This window comes from Siphateles boraxobius, unplaced genomic scaffold (genome assembly GCF_051911475.1).
Source record: "Siphateles boraxobius isolate OS27281-9 unplaced genomic scaffold, OSU_SipBor_1 66, whole genome shotgun sequence".
NCBI lineage: Eukaryota > Metazoa > Chordata > Actinopteri > Cypriniformes > Leuciscidae > Siphateles > Siphateles boraxobius.
In genome coordinates this window covers 29168365-29191553 of record NW_027509193.1, presented here as the reverse complement: position 1 = coordinate 29191553, position 23189 = coordinate 29168365, and the positions used below count along the sequence as shown (strand labels likewise).

The 23189-nt window shown below is 36.3% G+C and overlaps 2 protein-coding genes across 3 annotated transcripts; both read left to right on the top strand.

The window, feature by feature from the left end:
• Positions 1-555: 555 nt before the first annotated feature.
• il21r.2 (interleukin 21 receptor, tandem duplicate 2) lies at positions 556-7980 on the top strand. The gene is made up of 8 exons (XM_077213486.1): positions 556-660; positions 761-878; positions 983-1146; positions 1232-1383; positions 1568-1736; positions 4989-5082; positions 5200-5284; positions 7374-7980. Exons 1-8 carry the CDS (start codon positions 591-593, stop codon positions 7866-7868), a joined length of 1347 nt encoding a protein of 448 aa, XP_077069601.1. The 5' UTR covers positions 556-590; the 3' UTR covers positions 7869-7980.
• A 1382-nt stretch (positions 7981-9362) lies between these two features.
• pdpk1a (3-phosphoinositide dependent protein kinase 1a) lies at positions 9363-20874 on the top strand. Of its 2 annotated transcripts, XM_077213407.1 has the most exons (14): positions 9363-9477; positions 16100-16324; positions 16503-16545; positions 16636-16773; positions 16884-17028; positions 17111-17208; positions 17499-17574; positions 17679-17747; positions 18176-18272; positions 18361-18534; positions 19430-19626; positions 19946-20003; positions 20158-20310; positions 20554-20874. In XM_077213407.1, the coding sequence occupies exons 1-14, from the start codon at positions 9454-9456 to the stop codon at positions 20644-20646; spliced, it is 1590 nt and encodes a 529-aa protein (XP_077069522.1). In that variant the 5' UTR covers positions 9363-9453; the 3' UTR covers positions 20647-20874. The 2 variants fall into 2 exon arrangements, with proteins under 2 accessions (XP_077069522.1, XP_077069521.1); XM_077213406.1 differs by lacking the exon at positions 9363-9477 and having other exon boundaries at positions 15942-16324.
• The last annotated feature ends 2315 nt before the right edge of the window (positions 20875-23189 follow it).

The window sequence follows — 23189 nt, the reverse complement described above, 5'->3', positions numbered from 1 at the left end:
TATTTTATATTGAAAATGCATTCAGGTCCTCCCTTTGCTATAACATCTGTAAACTTTATATGTACTAACTGTAGGCCTATATCATAATGTGAGGAAACTTTCATTTCGCTACATTGTTCACTACATGTGTGAGAACCTTGTGATGCCTTCTTAAACGACTAATCAGAGATTTCAGATAACTTTGAGGTTAAGACCTCCTACATAAACAGGAACTTCTCTGTATATAAAACCAACTAGATACCATTCACTGCCACAGATTTCAACGTTCATGCTATTATGTAATATGTCTCCTATGCTTCAGAATAGATTTGGTGAGTTGATATAATTGTGTCCGTTCTAACATGTGTTCTTTAAAATTTTAGGCTAAATACAGGAATGTATGATACATATGATTTTTTATTTATTTAATGTTTATTTTTTTTATTAAATACACGTTCAGAATAATCGCTTAATTTGTAAAACTCTAGAACTTAAATCAATGGAACCTGATGGAATCTGTTTAATTATTGTTTCATTTATGGCTGTCTTTTCAGTTGCATGCTGAATTAGTTGAAATCTGGAAGTGTGTGTACATACAATCCTGTACAAGAATGATGAACCGCACTGGAAAAATCTGCGTTTTCTTGGCTTTTTTAGTGGAACTTAACACCAGTTCACAGGGTAAAACAGACAATTCAAATCTGCATTTTTTTGTCACAATGGATTTTACATGTATTGTACTTCCAAAAATATGTGACCATTTTTCTGTTTCTTGTTTCAGCTCTGACAAAAGGGCTCATCTGTGTGACAGATTACTGGATAACCATCAGCTGCTCTTTAAAACTACCAGTCACATCCACTAGTAACATATCACTGGAATTTCAAAGGCCGGGACACTTGTAAGCAGTTATTCAATACCATTGTCTGTTTAGTAAATACACTATTTTTCATTTGAATTTGTGTGCATTACCAGTACAAAGCCATATTCTGCCAACACACACAGGTCGCATATATGCCAACTCGAGAGAGCACGTGAAGATCACACCTGCAATTTTACAGTTAAAACAATTATTAGTACTGATGAATATGCTGTTACACTTCATTATTGGGAAAACGGCAATCAAAATTTGTCTCTGTTGGATAGTGTTTTTCGTCCAGCAAAAAAGAGTGAGTAAATCTTTTTGTAACTAAAGAAAAAAGCTTTATTTCTTTTTATATTTCACGTATACATGAAGTTTCTCTCTTTTCCCAGTTAAGCCAAACCCCCCGTCTAATCTGACGTTACAATATGCAAATGGGACGTATCATTTCTTTTGGAAGACTGGATATGAAGATCATAGATACGGAGTTATTCTACCCATCATGTACAAATTCATGTACTACAAAGATGGAGAAAATGACAGCGTAAGATTAATTAGAGTGATGATTCAGCTGTAAATGTCGACCATTCATAGTGTATGTTCTCAGAGAACATCCTCTGTTTCACCCACATCAAAACGCAATCTATGTTTTCTTGCTTTGAAAATGAATGTTTTCTATGAATGGTTTCACATTAACGTTCCATTTTTTTTTTATGTTATTTTTTAAGGAGGTTAGTGTTCATCCAGGCACTAACATGATTCAGATTGATGAAATGAAGCTTGATTCTGGAACTACGTACACTGCTATGGTGAGGACTGGGATACATGAACATAAGGAATACAGTGGAACATGGAGCGCCTGGAGCAGCACAGTCAAATGGAATACAACATACAGAGGTGAATTCTGTGATGATCTATATTTACACTCTCATGTACTTGATTTATATAAATATATTTGTTTGCTGAGAGATTAAAGGTGCAGTAAGCGATTTCTAAAACAACGCTGTTGAAAGTGGATTGGCCAGAGCAACACAACACACTTGTAGCCAATCAGCAGTAGGGGGCGTGTCCACTCATCAGGGTTCATAAAGGTGCTTGAAATCCTTGAGAATGCTTGAATTTTGATGTTGTGTTTTCAAGGTTTGAAAAGTTCTTACATTTTGGATAAAATGCTTGTAAATGCTTGAAATTGTAACTGTATTTCTTTCACAACAAATACCTATCTGACTGAATAGTTTGTTTATTAAATGGAGAAATAAAATGTAGCCCTTCAGATACAGAACGATTTGCGCTACGCTGGCCAGAGCAAAAGTAGGCGGAGTTTTCATTTTGATTTCCGCGCTTGTTTGGATGCCCCGTTTCTATTGGCCGTGCAGGTAATCGTCACAGAGCGCAGTGGCAAAAGTTGAACTATTTTTAACTTTGACCTTGGCGTGCGCTCGAGCTCGCCAATGCTGCGCTCCGCTTTGGTCGACTCGGCTGTAACATTAACTTCCAGCAAATTAAAACATGCAAACGTTAGCCTAATGCATATGAAACAATCATTGATTGCTGAACAGAAATCGTGTCAGATGGAGTGTCACACATAGCCTATTGTAAGGTTGAGGATGGCTTTATTCAATATATACACTGCTCTATTCCTGTAGATAAATGTATGTCTTGGCAATGAAATACATTTATCAGGCTATTTATCAGGCAGGTGCCTGTGCACTGTCAGAGTCCTCTGGGTTAAACTTGAATTACAGGTTGTTGTTGCAGATTTTGTTCAAAAACTTGTCTATCAAGAATGAGTCCCAAAACCAAGGCCTGTGAAATATTTCTGTTCAAATCCTATGTCTTCATATTTTCAGCCCTTGAAATTTCTTCAGTTTTACAGCCTGAAAATCACATTATCTGTGAAGCAATATTTGGACATTAATATAATGAAAAGTATTATTCATAGGCATTATCTAATTAGACAGTGATACATTTTGAAAAATAAAACTTGTGATTTGCTTAAATATCTGGTCCTTCTGCTATTACGAAATGCAATTTTGCCTGTTTATAGCATTATCTCTTTTAATGTGATAAAAACACTAAATAATAATTTTGACTATGTGTTGGTATGTAATTTACGGTGGTGTAAGGAGCTGGAAAAAAACTTTAAAATGGACATTGAAAGTGCTTGAAAAGTGCTTGAATTTGACCTTGGAAAAGGTGTACAAACTCTGACTCATGATGGGGGAGGAGAGAGAGTCAGCAAGAGGGAGATTTAGGCCTTGTCCACACGGAGACGTGTTTAGCTGTATATGTAAAAAAAATTGTATCGTATCGTAGTTTCGTCCAGACGGATCCGGCGTTTTGGGAGCATGAAACCGCTATTTTTTTTAAACTCTTTTGCACGAATGATCACACCGGTATGATCAGTCTTGGCTGGTCCCAGAGGCATAAGATCACAGTTGGCAAGTTTTGCAAGTTGGCAAAATACACACTGATATCTATGGACGCGGAATAATAATCCTTTCCATTATAATTAGACAAGATGTTTTATTCATATCAGATACACATTTTGTAAGTAGCTTTAAAATTTACTCTATTCTTCTCCCAGTTCACCGGCCACTTACTTTCATGTATTTCAGGAGAAGTGGATGAATTGGATCCGATTCTCTGAACTGTGGCACAAACCAATATGGCGGCGCCCATCGCGCATAAAGCTCAACTAACGCGATCGTTATAAAGGTGTTTAAACTACAAAACACATCCTCTTGCACATATTTGACAATCGGAATATTAGATTTGTCATGCATATCATGTCAAAAATGTTCATATTTTGAAAAAAAAAAGGAAAAATTACATAAAAGGAGATCATTATTCATTCAGTGCTGCTGTGGTTGTGGTGTGTCACATGACAAGCAATGACGTGTCACCATGGAAACAGATTCAAGTGACAGGTTCTAAATAACGGTCAACTTGAAAAACTCACACTGGGGTGCAGCCAGAATATTTTAAACTTATGCGTGAAAAGGTTAAAACAGGGTCCCGGAGTGGATAAATCTGAAAACGACACCCTTGCGTTTTCGTGTGATTTGTGTGTTTTCGAGCCAATCCGTATATTTTGTGAAACGATGATGTCATCACCCCACACATCAACCTTAGACACCGTTTCGTCACGTAACCGCAATAACAACTGCGGACTGCATGCTCGTGTTTTTGCTGCAGATGCTACTGAGCCTCTTTTATTTCTTTATGTATCATTTACTTGAATGTAATTTTATTTTATTTCTTTACTTTACTTCTTTATTTCTTTATATTTGCTTTCTTATGTTATGATGCTTGTCTGTTGTCTGATTAAGACATTTCATATTTTGTACCATTTATAGATTGTTCATAAGTAGAAGAAGCTACTGAGCCTATTATTGTATACAGCGTGCAAGGTTTATGCGCATGCTCCAATTCTTCTCCTTTTTTAGTGTATCTCTATGGCAGAATTACAGCGCCACATACTGGTCTTGCATGTATACTACATTTTGAGTCGGTGTCAGTGGTTTCGTGTGTACGCAGATATTTGAGACGACGCCGTGTTTACGTAATCTTTTTTTAGAACGAGGGGGAAAAAAAGATTGGATAGGGAAAGCTCTGGCTTCGTGTGGATGTGGCCTTAAAGAAAGACTGATCGTTAAGAGATATACAAAAAAGAAAACGTCAGAGGAATCACTGAAAAAAAAATGGTTATGATCAGACAAGAGCTTTATCTAATATTAACATTAGAAAAGACAGCTGGAGAGACCTAAATGGGAAGGCCTGAAAACGGACACAGAGGTTGCGTTGTTTCTGAGTAACATTGGCTTTGCTGATTCACAGGACAAAGATATGCTGTTGTTAGCTTTAGTAACAGGACAGTTTTGAGTGTCATTGAAGCATTATTTTGCTTTGGTTCAGCTATGATAAAGAGACATCCACTCTTGCATTGCGTTTTCAAGCATTTTGGGGGTGGAGCAATGAAGGGAGGGGTGTGTTTGTTTGGGATTATTTCAAATATAAACAATGTTTCTCAGAAATCGTTACTGTACCTTTAAATTTGATCCATCCCGGGTTGTTTTATTTTATTCTTTTTTCTCAACTTTATTAATATTAATATTATTATTGTTATTTTTATTATTTCTTTTTTAGTACAAGATGAGCCCAGTCAAGTCGGCAAGATTGTCATTGGATCATTTTTAATACTCGCACTTTTAATTCTGCTTCTATCTGTTCCTGTTGCAAGGTAATTGTTTATCATACACCTGCTATTGCCACAAATTTACTGCAAAATGATGCAGTACACCAACAGGTAAGGCAGGAAAGATAACTAGATATAAAATGTGACATTTATGCATTGCAGATTTAAGATGGAAAAATTTTTAAGGGTGCCAACACCAGCAACGTACTTCAAGCCTCTTTATCAAAATTACCAGGGCAATTTTCAGGTAAGATTTCAGACTTCAAATAGACTAGGGTTGTCCAAGCGAGGGTTTGAACCCGTTGGTGGTACATGAAATGAGAACAAGGGGCTTATGAGAAAAATTGCAAAAATAAACATAAATAAATCACGTGTAAAGTTATAACTTTTAAAAAACATGTAAAACACTGAGGACCACCAAAATATAATATTAATTCATATATAGATGGATAGATATTTGTTTTTAAGTGCATTTTATTTAAAAAAGTATGTATGTGTATACATATTTACAGTATAAATATACTATATATATATATATATATATATATATATATATATATATATATATATATATATATATATATATATACAGTGGTGCTCAGAATGAATGGCACCCTTGGTAAATATGATCAAGAATGCCTGTAAAAGATAAATGTGCATTATTTATCCTTTTGATCTTTCATTCAAATTTTTTTAAAAAATCTAACCTTTCATTGAAGTAAAATAATTGAAAGTGGACAACCCCTACATCACCACATGTTGTTTGGGAGGGTTTCAAGAAAAATCCTCCTCGCTCCTCCAAAAACAAACTCCAGCATTTCAGTTGTTAGACAAACTTCAAAACTGGAACTTCAAAAGGGACTGGATTCTGGTCAGATGAAACTAAAAAAAGGGCTTTTTGGCAGCAAACCCACCAGATATGTTTGGTGCAAACAGGGATAAAAAGTACCCCATGCCTACGGTTAAATATACTGCTGGATCTTATATGTCGTGGGCCTATTTTTTTTTTTTCTGGAGGTTCTGGACATCTTGTTCAGATACATGGTATTATGGATTCTAGCAAATACCAACAGATAAAAAATCAAAACCTGACGGCCTCTGCTAGAAATCTTGTAATGGGCCGTGGTTGGATCTTCCATCAGGACAACGGTCCAAAACAAACAACAAAATCAATACAAAAATGGGTAACTGAGCACAAAATGAAGCTTCTGCCATGACCGTCCCAGTCCCCAAACTAAACCTTATAGAAAATGGGCTGAACTGAAGAGAAGAAGCAGCAATATTTTGTGAATGATCTTGTGAATCTGCAGGATCTGGAGACGAGAGATTCTGTATGGAGGAATGGTCTCTGTTCTTGTCAGGTGTTCTCCAAACTCATCAGGCACTATATAAGAAAACTCAGAGCTGTTATCTTGGTAAAAGGAGGTTGCAAAAAGTATTGAATAACAGGGAGCCAATAATTATGGCCAGCGTGTTTTGGAGAAAAGCATTTATTTCATAATGTGATTCCCCCCACTTTCAATTCTTTTACTTCAATGAAAGTTTAGTTTTTTGGAATGAAAGATCAAAAGGATAAACAATGCAGATGTATTTTTTACAGCCATTTTTGATCATATTTACAATATAGGGGTGGTGATGGCGCAGTGGATAAGACACATGCCTTTGGTGTGAGAGACCCGGGTTCGAATCCACTGTGAGACACCAATGTGTCCCTGAGCAAGACACTTAACCCCTAGTTGCTCCAGAGGCGTGCGACCTCTGACATATATAGCAATTGTAAGTCGCTCTGGATAAAAGCGTCAGCTAAATGAATAAATGTAAATATATATATACACACAGACACATATACACACAGTAGGCCTATATGTTAGTACATGTCATGCACATGCGTACTACTGTTCAGTCTATAGGTGTGTAGTGTTTCTCTACAAAGTCACATCGCCAACTACTGGCCTGGCAGAATAATACAAAGTTTTTTGTCGTTTTCATGGAGATCCATGTTGTCTGTACACGAAAAATGCAAAGTTACATAAGTCATGTATAAAAAAAGAAAGAAAACAAACAAACATATAAAACATTTAGAACCTCTTAAACATAATATTAAGTATAATATTATGTTATTATTATAATATCAATGAATTTATAGTATATTTACAGTGTGTGTAATATTGTGTATTTATTTAATGTAGTTTTTACACACACATATATATATATATATATATATATATATATATATATATATATATATATATATATATATATTGTGTTAGATGTATCCTCATATTCATATGAGATTAATATTTCCTCTTTTATTATCCTCTTTTTCCCCCCAAAAGGGTTGGGTTTTGGCAAAAAGTCCTTTACAAGACATTCATGTTATAGAAGACTTTTCAACGGTCGACAAGATTTCCGAGGTCATATCTACACTACAGGATCAGGTAGAGAAAACGTGCATGTATCCCGCAGCACAGTGCCATCAACCCTATGTGCGCCCCACAGCTGAGGTCTGGGCCCCGCGCCAAATGGCCGATACGTGCAGTGAGACGAGTATCCCATGTGAGGAATTTTCTTTGTTCTGTGAAGTGTTGCCAGATGAAGTGGACGACTTCATGCAGTCTCTCAGCGTGGCGTGTCTGAGTGGAGATGTTCTGTCTCTGAATGACTCTGCTCGTAGTCTTGAGGACTTTGAGGCCTCTGAAGCACCAGTTATCATTAACCCAACGCCTATGAGTTCGAAACAGGACTACTGCACTCTCACCGACATTCCCACAAGCCCCGTCCCCACCATCGCCAGAGATATAGAGCTGGATGAAAACACCTTCAGGGATTGAATGCATGAAGACATTAGTCATTCTGAACTGACATATAATTCATTTAGTCACATTTTGAAGTATACAATTTATGCTGTTGGGCAAAATGTGAAGGCATTTCCAAATAATGTTATCAAGGAATTTCTTATTCTTAAATGAAAACAAGTTGTCCAGCCTAAGAGGTGTAAAAAGAGGTGTAGTTCAAAAAGTAGCTGCGTTTTTCATTCGTGCTGTATATATTACTGTTTGTGATATTTGTACTGAGAAGAAAATTAAAATATTGTGTATTTCATGTGGAAAAGCTTGTTAATGCCACACTAACACTGAAAGCAATGTCACCTAGAAAAATATATGTTATTTAGTAATGCACACAGGAATCCAATCTAATTCAAGATTATTGAAGTAGCCTACAACAAAAACTGGTTTATTTTTAATTATATGTAAATAGACACCATTGTTTTAACATTTTGTTAAATCACAATAGGTAAAGAGTGTTTTTTTTTTGTTGTTGAATGATTTATTATTGAATCTGCATCATAAATTCAAGGGCAAGGCTTTGCCAGCAGAACAATGACCCTACACACTTAACATTAGGAGAATTAGGAGTGTGTGTGTGTGTAATGTGTGTGTGTGTGTGTGTATTGAGGTTGTGTTTTGTTCTGTTTCTAGGTTATGTTAATTTTTGAGTTTCTTTGTTAATCTTAGGCTGTTACTGTAATTAGTTCTGTTCTCCTCCGTTCGCTCCCTGTTTATTTATATGGTTTCTAATCGATTGTGTTAGTTCAGTTCATGTGTGTGATTTATTAATCATCTAGTTAGTTTCTCCCTTTGTCTGCAGTGTATATAAACCCTCAGTTTGAGTTAGTCTTAGTTCCGTTACTAGTCGTGTTAAGTTGTTGTGTAGTGCTTTCTCATACAAATTCCTGTATTTTGGTTGGTGTATTAAAATAAACTTTCTTTGGATCTTGATCTCTGCTTCCTGCAAGTGTTTGAACTAGGCTACTCTGTGTATTTCAGAAACTGCTGATCTACAGGAATTTTCACTCTCAACCAACTCTATAGGGTTTACAGAAAAAGGGCTGAAAAAGAGACTCACTCATTTACTTAATTTTAGGGCAAACTTCTGGTACATGGAAGAGCGAATGAATGAAAGAATGAATGAATGAAAGAATGGATGAATGAATGAATGAATGAATGAATGAATGAATGAATGAAGTAACCTTTACCAAGCCCCAAAGGAGGCAAATGGGAGAGCATAAATCAATAAACAGATAGACACATGCTTCAACAGCCAAAAAAAAAAAAAAAAAATCAACAACTGTTGCGTTTCCACTAGGTTGAAACAATCCAAAAGATTAAAACAATCCAGAGAGATTACAGCAGTCAGATGAGGGGAACGGTCTGACTCTCTGCCTCACTCATTGCCCGTGCTGTGCTGCCCTCTGCTGTCGGGAGAGCCCGTACTGCAGTTCTCACGGCAACCTCTCCGCTGCATGAGACGTTGTTGTGGTGTGACGTCAGAGCTGGCAGGAGAGAGAGGCAGCAGCGGCCATCCACTACAGCTCTGTAATGACAACATTACTGAGACATCTGCCTGTGAACGTCCATGGCCAAGACCAAGAGCCAAACAGTGAGTATATGATGACAAATACAACATTAGACACCGAGTGACACTGAATGATAGGGTGTCATGGACCTGCATCTTTATTTACAATGTTCAAATTAGCCAGTTGCTATCTTCTTCTAGCTAAGCAGCTTAGTGATTGGGGAGGGATTTCACTTTAGTAAGTTGTATTTTCTAAATGTAATTCAAACCACGTAAGTCATTTGGTTGGGTGTTTTGAAAGACGAAGAGCACGCACTTGTTTGTTTTCAGAATTTCCTAAAAATAAAATAAAAAAAATGTTAAAAAAAAACAACAACAAAAAAACAACAACAACCTCTTTCCGTGCTTTAACGTAGTTCATCGTTATTGCATGTAGTGATGCCATTAATTATATATAATCGTATTTTAATGAGCGCGGTTGTTTTGACGTGTAGTTTGTCAGCTGACAGGCTAAAAACAAACAGCAGTGCTCGTGAACATGCCAGAGGAAGTGACGCAGCAGCGCAGAGTCGGTTAATGATGGATTTGTTTAATTTGTTTAAGGTGTCTGTACAGTCTCCTCACGAAACTGCTTCCACGAGAGACGTGTTCACTTGACAAATAACACCGTGAAATTTAACGAGAGTTGCACAAGCTAATTTAACTCTGAAGACGCACATCTGACTATCACTGCTGCTTTAAACCAGCAGAGACCTTTAAAACAAACAATGCTTCACATTAACTCGACAGATTCTAAAGCAGAAGGATGAACTGGTTTTCGATTATTCTGTTTAACATGTTTAGAGATAATCACTTATGTTTGGGTGCCTCTTCTGCTTTATGCATTTTATGTGTTTTTCCTTGGCTATCACCCTGCCCAATAAGTTACCAGTTTATGACACAACATTATTTTTATAAACATTTTCCCCTTTAGGCTCATGGTCATGGAAAACCTGGAAGAGTCGTGGGAATGAATAAAATAAATTAATAATCCAAATATAAAGATTTCTGTCTTATTATGGAAGGCCATTTCTGCCAAATAAGGGGGAAAAACATACTTTGGTAAATCATAATTATGACACATAAGTAGAAAATTATGAGATTTGAGATAAAAAATTCAGTCATAATTATAGGTACTAAGTCATAATTACTTCAAGATATACTAATATATTAAGATAAAAAAGTCAATATTATGAGCTACTTACTTTTTTACTTACATTATGACATACTTTTTATCTCATAATTTCAACTTTAAATTTTCTCATGATTATGGCATAGTATGTCATAACTTCGAATTTATGTACACATTCTGAATTATCAAAGCGTGATTTTTTTTTTGTGGCGGAAATGGGCTTTCATGTATTAGTGATATTATTTGACAGTAAATAAATTGATCATTTAAATATATTATTTCTACGAATTAATGATTTAAGGATTGGAAATATGCAAATGGAAATCTGCCACAGCAGAATCTACACAATGATTATACATAAATAAATAAATAAATACATAAAATGCTTATTTAGTGTTACAAATTAACTCACTGAAATTCAAGGGCCCAGAAGAATAGACCCTGAATATATTTGAATATTTACCTCATCTGACGTTTTCAAAAGGTTATATAAGGTTGAAAAGATTATCAGGTTTTCAAAAGATTCAGTAGCCTCCTAATAATTACTCAATTTATTTGCACAAATCCAGCAGTACTGGGAAAATTGTTACGACATCTGCATCAGGATGTTGTTTATGTGGCTAAAGATTTGATAATGAGCCACAGCACATGCAGGAAATTCATGCCTCATCTCTTACCTACAAATCAACTGAATGAAACGGTTATTTGAAGTCAATCTGCTAGACGTGTTTGTTTACAGTCTAAAAGATATGATCTGACATTTGCAGCTCGTATGCCTCGACACAGATTAGGCATCTACAGAGACATAGTCGAACAGTAATATGTAGACATTGTGTACATATTCATCTGTCTTTCGCTGTTTGAATAGAATTATACGATTAATTTTTTTTTTAAACCCAAATAAATAAAAGCACTTTGTCTAGACGTTTATGAATGTATTTTTCTTGTGATGGCACTTTATGACCCAGCTTGCAACTCGTTTGTATTCACGCTTACTTTGGCATCCTGTCAACCTTTACTTTACTATACTGTCCTCTCATGCGTACAGTGCCACTATTTGCTTTTTTAATCATCCAGTGCTGGCTGTCAGAGATGTAAGTGAATTGTATTTGGTGACTCTATCTAAACTTCACTTCCTAATCTAGTTTTAAATACGACTTCCAGGAAAACTGGCCGTTGCTATCAGATTACAATGTGCCACACCATTTGGATGCCATTGATCCAGAGGACATATTGCGCAGCTCGTAATCGTCATTGTTGTTTTAGCCATTGTGTTTATGCCACTCCCATTTATATTATTAATGTGTCATAAAGAAAGTGATGTTACCTGTGTCTGCTTGAATTACTTAAACTGTTCAGATGGCTGATCCTTATACAAACACTAGCAATCAAAAGTTGAATTTATGTTCCTCATGATCTTAAATTCGGACGAATATAAACAACGTATGTGTGTATTTCTAAACAAACCCAACATTTTAATTAGTTTAGTTTTAATTATTTTAAAAGACATGATTTGGACTGGATACGATAGTGAATAAAAAATAAAAAAAATCAACCAAAAAGCATCCCTGCTAAGAAAAAAGTACAATCAACTTGGATATTTAATTCATTTCAACTTAAATTGCACTAAACTGAGTTTAAAAATGAGTTGAATCTTGTATAACGTATAAAAAAAAGGTTGACAAGTGCTTAACTTATTTTGATGAGTTAAAGCAATGTAAAAAAGCATTTGTTGTCATAACTTGTAGGATGCACTTTTTTGTTCCTGCACAATGCATTTTTTTATACAATTGAATTGATAATGTCAAAGATGTATATTTTTCAAAATACTATTATTTAAAAAATGTACAAAATAAATGAAATACAAATACTAATAATAAAGATAATAACTTTGCACTGCATGATGTCAGATTTCTTTGCATTTTTTGTGCCTCTCAGTGCTGTTTGGAGACCGTGAAAATTATTTCTTTCAAAATGTCAATATGCTGTGTGCATATGGCCTGATTTCTATTTTTTTTTCTCTTCACATCAAGCTCCTGTAGCATCCATTCCTTTTTATTTAGTCAGTTACAGGCAGGGGGACAGTCCTTTTTAGTTTCTGGTTGAGTGTGTTCGGCAAAGAGGTATTGGAGAAGTGCCCTATGTAGCAGGTGTCTGGAAAGTACCAGGTTTTACACTAATAACAGAACCTTTTAGAATTTGTTTTTTTTTTCTCTCTCTCCACAGTTCTCATAGTAAACAAATGAGGAGTGATCAACCTGCTGTGGGGAAGCAGATCTTGCTTTATTTGCATGGCTTTGGGTGTTATCTCAGACTTGAGGCTATATTTCTCTAAAGTAGGCACGAAACACAAGTTGCGATAGTATTTTCTTCCCTATTGTGCATATACGAGTGGAAAGACTTATCGGATGAGAAAAAATGTCGGGCGGGACTTGATTTTTTCCATTGGGAATTGATTGGATGGTTGTGGTTTGCTATTGGTCGATCTCATGTGAGTGAGGGTTGTCCCGCCCTCACGCCAGTAAACACATCATCAGAGAAGAGAAGAGATGTTGCAGCAAGAGGGAGGGGAAGTTATTCTGATTAAAGATTACATGAAGTTAAAATAATGATGTGCACGGATACATCATTTATGAAAAATACTGCAGTATTCCATAAAAAATAACTTACCGAACAAGCTCTTAATTGGATGGTTTAGTCTTGTGTCTCAGGTTAGCCTACTTTTGGTGAAGTCATCATTATAAGCAAACTAATAGTCTATCTAAATACCATATTGTCCTATATAAACATAAAATGGTAGGGATGGTTCCAATGCCGATACTGGCATCGGGGATCGGGTCGATACTGTCCTCATATACTCGTACTCATAAAAATTCGCCGATACCACGCCCCGATACCACATACATTTTGAGAAACGAAACTGGCCGCCGCGAGTGCTTTGTCGAGGTGAACTGCGGAATAGGGACGTGCACTCCCAACGCAATAGAGTGCGGATCGGCACTAGATCTGATCGCCGAGTGCGAGCGCGGGCGCGGGCGGTAATACACTCACTCTGTGTGCGGGTTGCGGGAGAATAAAACGATTCGCGGGACTACCGCAAACTAGAAATATCTATGAATACAACATATTGAAACAAATAGATTTGTATTCATCTGTTGCAGAAAAGCAAGAAGAACAACTAAAACAAAATAGAAACGATTTAAAGGCCAGATTTTCTTTTCATAACATGTTTGCAGCGTTGAGCGATGTAGCCAATCACAAACATGTATGTTGATTTCTTGAACGCAATGGCCAATCAGAAGCATTTAAGATAGACTCCCCTCACCGCTCAAAACTTTTTTGTTCAGTGCTGAATTCTGTATGCTGGCAAATCCTCTAATTACAACAAACAAAGTGTGGATATTATGAAAGATTCATCGTGCAGCCAGGTTCATTGATAATAACAGATTTGTGAGATTGCTATGAACTGTCAGCTTTTTAGGAATTAGGCTATTAATGGAGCGCACTTTGCTTGCATTCAGTAATGTCAGACCATGCACGCAGTAACTGCTTGCTTTTGTGTTAAATTAACAGTGGTTTGTGTGTTAATTAATACATTTATTATTTTACTCATTATTATTTATTTTTAGACTTGTTAAAACAAGCAGAGAAGAAAATAAAAACAGTCTTCTAACCTGTGTTCTAAAATAGTCTTCTGTCTTCTTTTCTGGGAGCCTATAGTTACTTTTGCTGTAGAAATATCGGTATTGGTACTCGGTATCGGCAAGTACACAAATGTAAATACTCGTACTCGTATCGGTTTGAAAAAAATGGTATCGGGCCATCCCTATAAAATGGCATTTATAAGAGAATAAATAAAGAGATAGATTTACCTATACTTGGATGTTACTTAAAGAGATTATAAAATAGCTAAATGAGTGCAGTTTTCTTTCCTGTGTCCCTTTTGGGTTTAGGTTACATCATTTAGGTTACATCATTCACAGGTGCGAACCACAATTTGCCATAAGTTGCTATTGCTAATCAGTAGCGGGTTGTATTAGGGCAACGTTCTTATTCGAAAGAGCATTGGATTTGTCAAACCTATAAGTGCAAGTTTAGTCCCCAGTTTTGTTTTGTTCATTTTCAAAACGACTGTAAATGTCAACCATATAGTTGTTAAACGTTAATTTAGTCAACTTTGTCTTTGAAGTTGGCACGAAATGAAAATTCACATGCATGTTATTCACATTCAAATGTATTTTATAGATTATTTGTTTTATTGTTATGAGTTAATATAGTTATTGAGAACGATTCGTCTGGGCATTTGTTTCATTTTCTCAAGTTTAAAATCAAATGAAGAAATGATGCATAGAACTTAGCCCCCCTACATTTTTTTTCTTTTCCGCTAATCCGTTAAACTCATGGGCTGTTTTACACAACACCGTTATCAACTAAAATGTAAAACTTTTTATGCGTTTTGGCCATTTGACAAAGATCGACAACAGCGTTTTGGGTGCCTGAAAACGCAACCTTTTGTCTTTTTTGTCTATTTTGCACTTTTTCAAAGTGCAACTTTTTGAAAACGGTCTCCGTATGAACAACAAAAACGGAAATCTCTGAAGACGATGATGTCATGCACATGAGTATTACGTGTTCAGTCTATAGTGTATCATCGCCATCTAACACATCCTGGCAGCAGAATACAGCGTTTTTAGTCGTTTTCGTGGATCCGTGTAAATGGGAATTGTTTTGACAATGGTGTCGTCTGTACACGAAGAACTTCTCCGTTTTAAACATATCGTGGTCGTGTAAACGTACCCTTAGATCTACGAATCTGATATAGCAGTGGTCTTGGTCTTATACTGCCTCCTAGTGGTGTGGATGTAGCATCATGTCAAAGCAAAAGTTTACCAGTGCCATAAAAAGGCGTAATTCACAGTCAGTCATGATTCATTTCTACCACAAACGTTAGGGTCCAATAGCAGGACAAGGGTGGTTACTGGGATAAAACTAGTAGTATTCGGCTGGTCATGTGATCTCAACATGTCTGCCCCTATGAGGCGACTCACTCCATGTAAAATAAAGCTGGTGTTATTAGGCTACTAATATGACTGGAGTCTTCATCTCATTTGAGTGAGCATGATTACTTCATGCAAGTACTATTCATCTCTTTATATCTGTATTTAACTTTTTAATAAGTGACTGAGTGCACCTTTAAACGATCAATCGCCTTCAACTTTTAAGTCAGGTAGCCTATTATACACGTGGTTACAAAAGTGTGGTTAGACTTAACCAAAAACGGTGTTTTCGCAACTTCAGCAGGGTAAATATTTTGCGTTCTCTGCAGCGTAAACAAAGGCAGGTCTGAGTGAATGAATTTGAGTACTCGTAATCCTGGGTGAAAACAAACACAGCCCTCCCCTCTGCGGAAGCTCTACTGTACTTTATCAGCTGCTGGTTTACTGCCTCCAAGGTGGTTTTGTTCCTCATTGCACATGCACCCGCATGTCTGAGTCAGTGTCATGTTTGCTCTGTGTGTGTGTTTTGCTCGTTCAGTACGATGCTGCTCCCATCCAGCCTAGCGTGGTGTTGCGTTCCTGTGCTTCTTCATCAATGGTAAAGACTCAGCTCAACTCCAGCCTTCCTCACTGTCTCAGTATGGAGGTCCGCGGGGGTGAGGCAAGTGCCCAGCCGAAGACATCGACCCTCAAACCTCCACAATCACGCAAGAAGGAGGACTTCAGCTTTGGCAAAATTTTAGGAGAGGGTTCCTTCTCGACGGTGGGCACAACTTTTGTGATTTTGCAATGAAAGATTTAATCATTAGCAATGTAACAACTACATTTGAGGACCAAACAGCCAGTATACTCTAGTGACTGATATTTTTGGTAGTTAAATAACAAAGTTTTACGATGGCTCAAGTGATTTGCTGTAATAGCTGAACACATTTCAATTGCAGGTTGTTCTTGCAAAAGAACTTGCCACAGGAAAGGAATATGCAAGTAATGGGCAATTTATTTTATATATGAATGTATTATATTAATAATATATTAAATGAACCACACTGATGTCATTTGAAATTTGTTTTTCAGTGAAGATTCTTGAGAAGAATCACATCAGGAAAGAGAATAAAGCACACTATGTGTTCAGAGAGAAGGATATATTGTCAAGCATAGATCATCCCTTTTTCGTAAAGCTCTACTTCACGTTTCAAGACTCACATAAACTTTGTATCCTTTTGGGGAGTAAGGGTGTCGAGCTGTGAAGCTGTGAAATCAGGTCTGTGTTTGTTAAACTCATTATTACTTTGTTAAAATGTTCTTAACTTCTAATCCGTCAGATTTCGCCCTCAGTTATGCAAAGAATGGAGAACTACTTAGATACATTCGCAAAATAGGCTCATTTGATGAGACTTGCACAAGATTCTACACTGCTGAGATAGTTTGTGCACTCGAGTATTTGCACGCACTGGGAATTATTCACAGGTAATTCGACTAACAATATGACTTTGATTGAAACCATCCGTGATGCATTTTTGAATATGCATTTATTTATTTATTTATTTAGGGACCTTAAGCCAGAGAACATCTTACTGAGCGAAGACATGCACATTCATATTACGGATTTCGGGACAGCGAAACAGTTGTCTGTGGACAGCTCTCAAAGTAACGTATAGTTAATGAGTATTTCATTGAATTGCTTTGCTCTGGTTGTTGTTGTTTTTTCATAACGACTGTCGTTAACTTCCTTCAACCCCCTTGTAGGTCAGGCATGAAGTGTTTGTTATCTATAGATACACTCACAACAGTACTCAAGTAGCATAAATATGGGACTGTCTATCATTTTTCTTCACCCACATATATGAGTTGTCAGCAGGGTTACGGACCCTGAACGGGACAGTATGTGATGCTGTTTGTCCTTCCTGAATCTGAACCTGAAAGATTTGTCTTTACAGCAAGAGCCAATTCTTTTGTTGGCACTGCACAGTACGTTTCTCCGGAGCTGCTGACGGAAAAATCAGCCTGCAAAAGGTTTTGCCATTTAATGTGCAATTGCGCGATATTACCAGATTAAGATGTTAGTCAATTGCATCAAAATTAGGGTTTCTTTATTTTCTGTGATATTTCTCTTTTAGTTCGGACCTCTGGGCACTGGGTTGCATAATCTATCAGCTGGTGGCCGGATTACCTCCGTTTAGAGCTGGGTGAGTAACCGATCAATTCAGATTTAGTTCAATTAAACGTTTTTAATTATGTGGTGATGGTGCATTGCACTACAACTGAAGTGCTGGTGGTTGATCACTGTTGTAATTGCAGTTTTTAAAAAACATGGTGTGAAATAACAGGAAATGTTGGCTTTGGTGTTTATGACTTGTTTGTGTAGACAGTAGAGAGGGCTTCTGAGGAAACCCCAACCACTGGGTCACATGACCCGCTTGCAGTTTTGGTTACATTACAACCAATAAATTGGCTCGGACAGCCGTTGAAAACAAAACACTGAACCATGTGACTGTACATTAACCCTTTCCTTCTCTCTTAACTGATTATTAAGAGCTCTTCAGTTGTGAGACTACAAACCGTTCAGTTGATATTGATTTGGTTGAGTTAGTCATTTACTTTTGTCTTTTAATAGGAACGAGTACTTGATTTTCCAAAAGATAACAAAGCTGGAATATGAATTTCCTGAGAAGTTCTTTCCCAAAGCTAAAGATCTGGTGCAGCGACTTTTGGTAAAAATAGTTTGTTTTCATTACATACCTTCATTTTCAGTTGCATGACTATGCTGAAGAAAATTCATTGTTTATCTCCTGGTTTCAGTCTTTGGACCCTAGAAAGCGGCTAGGATGTGAGGAAATGGGTGGGTTCAATCCACTGAAAGGCCACATGTTCTTTGAGACAATCTCATGGGAGAATTTGCCGGTTCAGACCCCACCCAAGCTGACCCCCTACCTACCAGCTATGGCTGAAGATGATGAAGACTACTATGGCAATGTTAGTATTATCCACTATACTGTGCAAAATTACTGTCTTTTGTGCTTTTTTTGTTATTTTTTCCCTTTGTTGTTTTTTGCTTTTGTTTTATTGTTGTGTTGTTGTTTTTTTGGACTTTTTTTTTTTTTTTTTTTTGATTTATTTTTGTGTTTTTTAAAAACCTTTTTGTATTTTCTTTGAGCTTTTTGTATGGTTGTTGTTTTGTTTGGACTTTTTGTTTTGTTTTATTGTTGTGTTATTTTTGGTTTGGAGCTTTTATTTTGTTGCGTTTTTTTGTTTGGTCTTTGTTTTGTTGTTTTTTTGTTTGGGCTTTTCATTTTGTTTTATTGTTGCGTTGTTTTTTGTTTGGACCTTTTGTTTTGTTTTGTTGTTTTTAATCAGAATTGACCTTTTATTAAATGTCCTACATTACGGACACCGTTTCATGTTTTCTTTGAAGTCTGCTTTAAATCAAAACTGACCCTATTTACTTTGTTTGCGCACATTACCAGTATCGTGGTGAACAATTAATCTGTGCTCAGAAAAAATACGTTTTTCCCGTAATCTTTAGTTAAAATCCGAAAGTTTGTTTCCCCTTTAGAATGGCGTTCTTTCTCTGGTGATGTCAGTTTGACAGATTGGGTTAAACGCTCCCCTCCAACCGTCAGTCGGCTGTAAGCTAGAGATGGCGAGGAAGTGCGTTAAAATCAAGATTCACTTTTTTTTCACATTCAGTGATCTTCAGAATTACGTCACAGTATTTGAGTAAAGTCGGCCACAACTTCCGGTTAAATAAAGTTAAATATTTAGGTGTGTATGCCTGGTCAGTTAATGGTACAAATTGTGAACTCTCAATTGCAGGCTCAGTGGGTCTTGTCACTGTGTACTGATTTGCTGTTTGCTTTGGATCCCACAGTATGAAGATCTCCTCAGTCAGTTCAGCAGCCTGCAGGTGGTTCCATCCAGCTCATCTCAGATCGTCCCACTGAGATCCTGCAGCAACATTGAGCAGTACATCCATGACCTGGACAGCAACTCCTTTGAGCTGAACCTGCAGTTCTCCAGTGAGGAGAAACGACTTCTGCTGCAGAAGCAAACAAGAGGCAACCCTTGGTATGTCATAACCTTCATTCAGAAATTAGTTTTCCTGCTCATAAACCTTCATTCTGGTTAAATATTAAAGTATCATCCTGTAATGACAGCACAGTTAAACAAACATTAATTTTGTTATGATACATAGTTAGGGATTGTGTGGGTTTATGCACTAGTAATAATTCGTTTTTATCTCACGCATTTCCTGTTGAGTTTTTTATTGCATGTTGTAAAAGGAACTCTTGATCATTTATAGTTCTGTTTTCAATCGGTCAACAACACGAGTAGCACTGCCAGCTTGTTATTCATTAACAATTGTTTTTTTGTTTTTTTCTCAAAGGCACCAGTTTGTTGAAAATAACTTGATATATAAAATGGGACCTGTTGACAAAAGAAAGGTAACATTTTCCTTCCTGTTTCTTATCTTATATGGTATTAAACAGGTGCATGTTTTTAATTTGTTTTAACTGTTGAGTGAGAAAACAAATAGCGCCCTCTTTCGGCTTCCTTTGGTAAGTTTTTTTAACCCTTTCTTGTTTGTCATTTTCACAGGGACTGTTTGCTCGACGCCGTCAGCTTTTACTGACTGAAGGGCCGCATCTATATTACGTGGATCCTGTGAATAAAGTACTGAAGGGGGAAATTCCATGGTCTCCAGAGTTGCGCCCCGAGGCCAAGAATTTCAAGACGTTTTTTGTCCACACGGTACAAATTGTAGTTTTTATAGATAAATATATAGCTATTTGTTAGAAGTATTTAGATACTATAACTAAAATACTATTTAGTTGTAGTATCATGGTACTTTGATTAAACCATCATACTGAATGATTTCTAAATAACATGTATAAGCCATAGTACACATGGTGCAAAAAACATGGCAATATCATGGTACTTCTTGGGACTTTGCGAAATGCTGCTAAATCCTGTCATTGTTTTCCTCATATGCAGCCAAACAGGACATACTATCTAATGGATCCCAGTGGAAATGCAGACAAATGGTGTAAGAAGATTCAAGAGGTCTGGGGAACAGTTTATCACTAACATAAGACTACTGGCATGACTGGGCATCAGAAGACCACTGGAGTCAAGGCAAGTCTGAGAGGTCTGAGCCCTCCACCATTCAATTACCAAACAGGAAGATCTGTTCATTTATGGGACAAATGCATCAATATTTCTTCTTGAAGACTAAATATGTTTTGCTTGCAGTGTTTTTGTCATGTTCAGCAGTTGTAACATAAAATCAAAGATCAGTAAAACTCAGCAAATTCACAACTTGTACACTTTTTGTGTATATATATATATATATATATTTACACATAGGAAAATATCGACAAAAGCTTGGGGAAAAAACACTCATAATCTGTTGCCTTTTAAATAATAAGAGCGCTTTAGGATAGCTATAGAGGACATGATCATACAGGTCAAGTAAATATTAAATTGATACACAAATCGTTAATATATTTATATTTATTCTCTCAGTCATCTTGTTCACATGTATATCATATTACATGAAATTATTCTCATCAGAAGAAGAATCACTGTTGAGCTGTTATATTTATGAAATGGCAATGGATTTTGTGGGTTCACGTGTGAAACTCCCTCTTGGTTCCTTAAATCTGCTGTTTATATATTTTTTATATTATATTTTATTTATAAACATTGGTTTAGATTGAAAACAAGTACTTGATAAGGTACGTTACACAGTATACACTGCAAGCGAGGGGCACGATGTTTTGCAACAAAAGTTGCTGTCGACACAGTCACATTGTGTCGTACCATGTCAGTCTCTTGCAATGTAGATATGGTGTAATGCCTACGGGAATTGAGCTGTGAAGAGAATCGCAACTGTAAATAAGGGCCGCGTTCGGAGATGCAGTTTTTGACCGCTTTATTGTACATCGCTGGATGTTGGTCCAGCACAGGCAAACGAAAATGCTGTAACCAGGTGAGAATTAAGCACAGAAGTGTGTGTGTTTCAGACTTCTGTTGCATTTCCTCCTTGCATTTTTTGAGGAATCGTTCAACTGTGTATTTATAATTCGACTGGGTTTGTCACCGAATATAACTGTGATGTACAGATGATGTATTATTCAGAAAGTAACACCGTGTTACTGGATTTGCACCTTGTATAATTTTATTCTTATATAAGATTATTTGCTGGCAGTGGCGCAACCTGTAGTACCTTGTATTATTTCAATTCTAATATTCAGGGGCCATGTGTTGTAAATATTGAATATTGCCTTTGAATGTGAATGATTGCTGTAATTCCTTGCAAGATTTTTATGTGTCCTAATCAGGTCACTTAAATTATATCAGATTCAATGTTTATGCCCTTTGGTTTCTACATACCTTTATGGAAGCTTGATTCCACCAGGGAGTAAAAAAAATTAATAAAAATGGGTAATTGCTACTTTTTTATCTCACATTTCTGATTTTTTTTTTATATATAATTGTGAGTTATAAAGTCAGAATTGTGGGATATTAACTTGAGTTATATCTCACAATTCTGACTTTATTTTCCTCTTGAGAATTGAGAGATTTAAACTCGTAATTGCTAATTATAAAGTCCAAATTGTAAGATATCAACTCACAATTCTAAGAAAAAAGTCCTGACTGATTTTATGTCTTGCAATTCAGACTTTATAATTCAAAATTGTGAGTTTATATTTCACAATACTGACTTATTAACTCAATTATGAGTTTACATCGCAATACTAACTATAACTCGTAATTGGAAGTTTATATCTCGTAACTTTGACTTTATACCTCGCAATTATGAGTTTATATCGCAATAATGACTATAACTCGGAATGGCAAGTTTATATCTCGTAATTATGACTTTATAACTCTCAATTGTGAGTTTATATCGCAATTTTGATTATAACTCGTTTATATCTCGCAATTCTGACTTTATAACTCGCGATTGCAAGTTCATATCTTGCAATTATAAAAAAAGTCTATAAAAAGGTTATAAAAAATAAAAAGTCGCAATTACCTATTTTATTGTTTTATTCCATGACAGAAATGAGCTTCCATAAACCTTTAATGAAACTGGAGGATGTTGAGGAGAAAACTAAGTCTCATAATAAAAGTATACATGAAGAGTAACATCTTTCTGCTTCTGTTTCTGACAGACTGTTGGTAGCATGTGCAAGACAGCAGTGCTAACACAACAGCTCCCAGTAGGCTTTCCCTGTTTTTTACAGTTGGGTCTCTCATGCATGCTGGCTGTTTACATTTCTCAACATCTTGCAGCGCTGAAATGAGGTCACACTGAATGAACTCGCTGTTCAGCTTTCCAGGTCTTAGGTAAACATATACAGAAAGAGAATGCCCACAGGCATTTCCTACGCAGAAAAACATCAGCTATGAGAAACACATCTCACTTAGCAATAGCAGGACCATCAAGTGATGATAAATGCCTGCTGTTCACTGTACTGTCTTTTGTATTATCAATCTTCACACGGCTCTCTCAAATGATCTTCATTCTATACTTATTGCACATGAAAACACAGTTGCATAGCACTGAAGCAGATACATGATAATCTGATTAAACCATAGAAATATGAACTGAATCACTACTT

Excerpts from the sequence above, each read along its gene's own strand:
- il21r.2 (XM_077213486.1), top strand. The coding sequence starts at position 591 with ATGATGAACCGCACTGGAAAAATCTGCGTTTTCTTGGCTTTTTTAGTG. Across the intron at positions 5,083-5,199 it reads CTATCTGTTCCTGTTGCAAG|ATTTAAGATGGAAAAATTTT; the intron begins GTAATTGTTTAT and ends TATGCATTGCAG. Across the intron at positions 5,285-7,373 it reads ATTACCAGGGCAATTTTCAG|GGTTGGGTTTTGGCAAAAAG; the intron begins GTAAGATTTCAG and ends TCCCCCCAAAAG.
- pdpk1a (XM_077213406.1), top strand. The coding sequence starts at position 16,049 with ATGTCTGAGTCAGTGTCATGTTTGCTCTGTGTGTGTGTTTTGCTCGTT. Across the intron at positions 17,029-17,110 it reads GCACTGGGAATTATTCACAG|GGACCTTAAGCCAGAGAACA; the intron begins GTAATTCGACTA and ends TTATTTATTTAG. Across the intron at positions 17,748-18,175 it reads TTACCTCCGTTTAGAGCTGG|GAACGAGTACTTGATTTTCC; the intron begins GTGAGTAACCGA and ends GTCTTTTAATAG.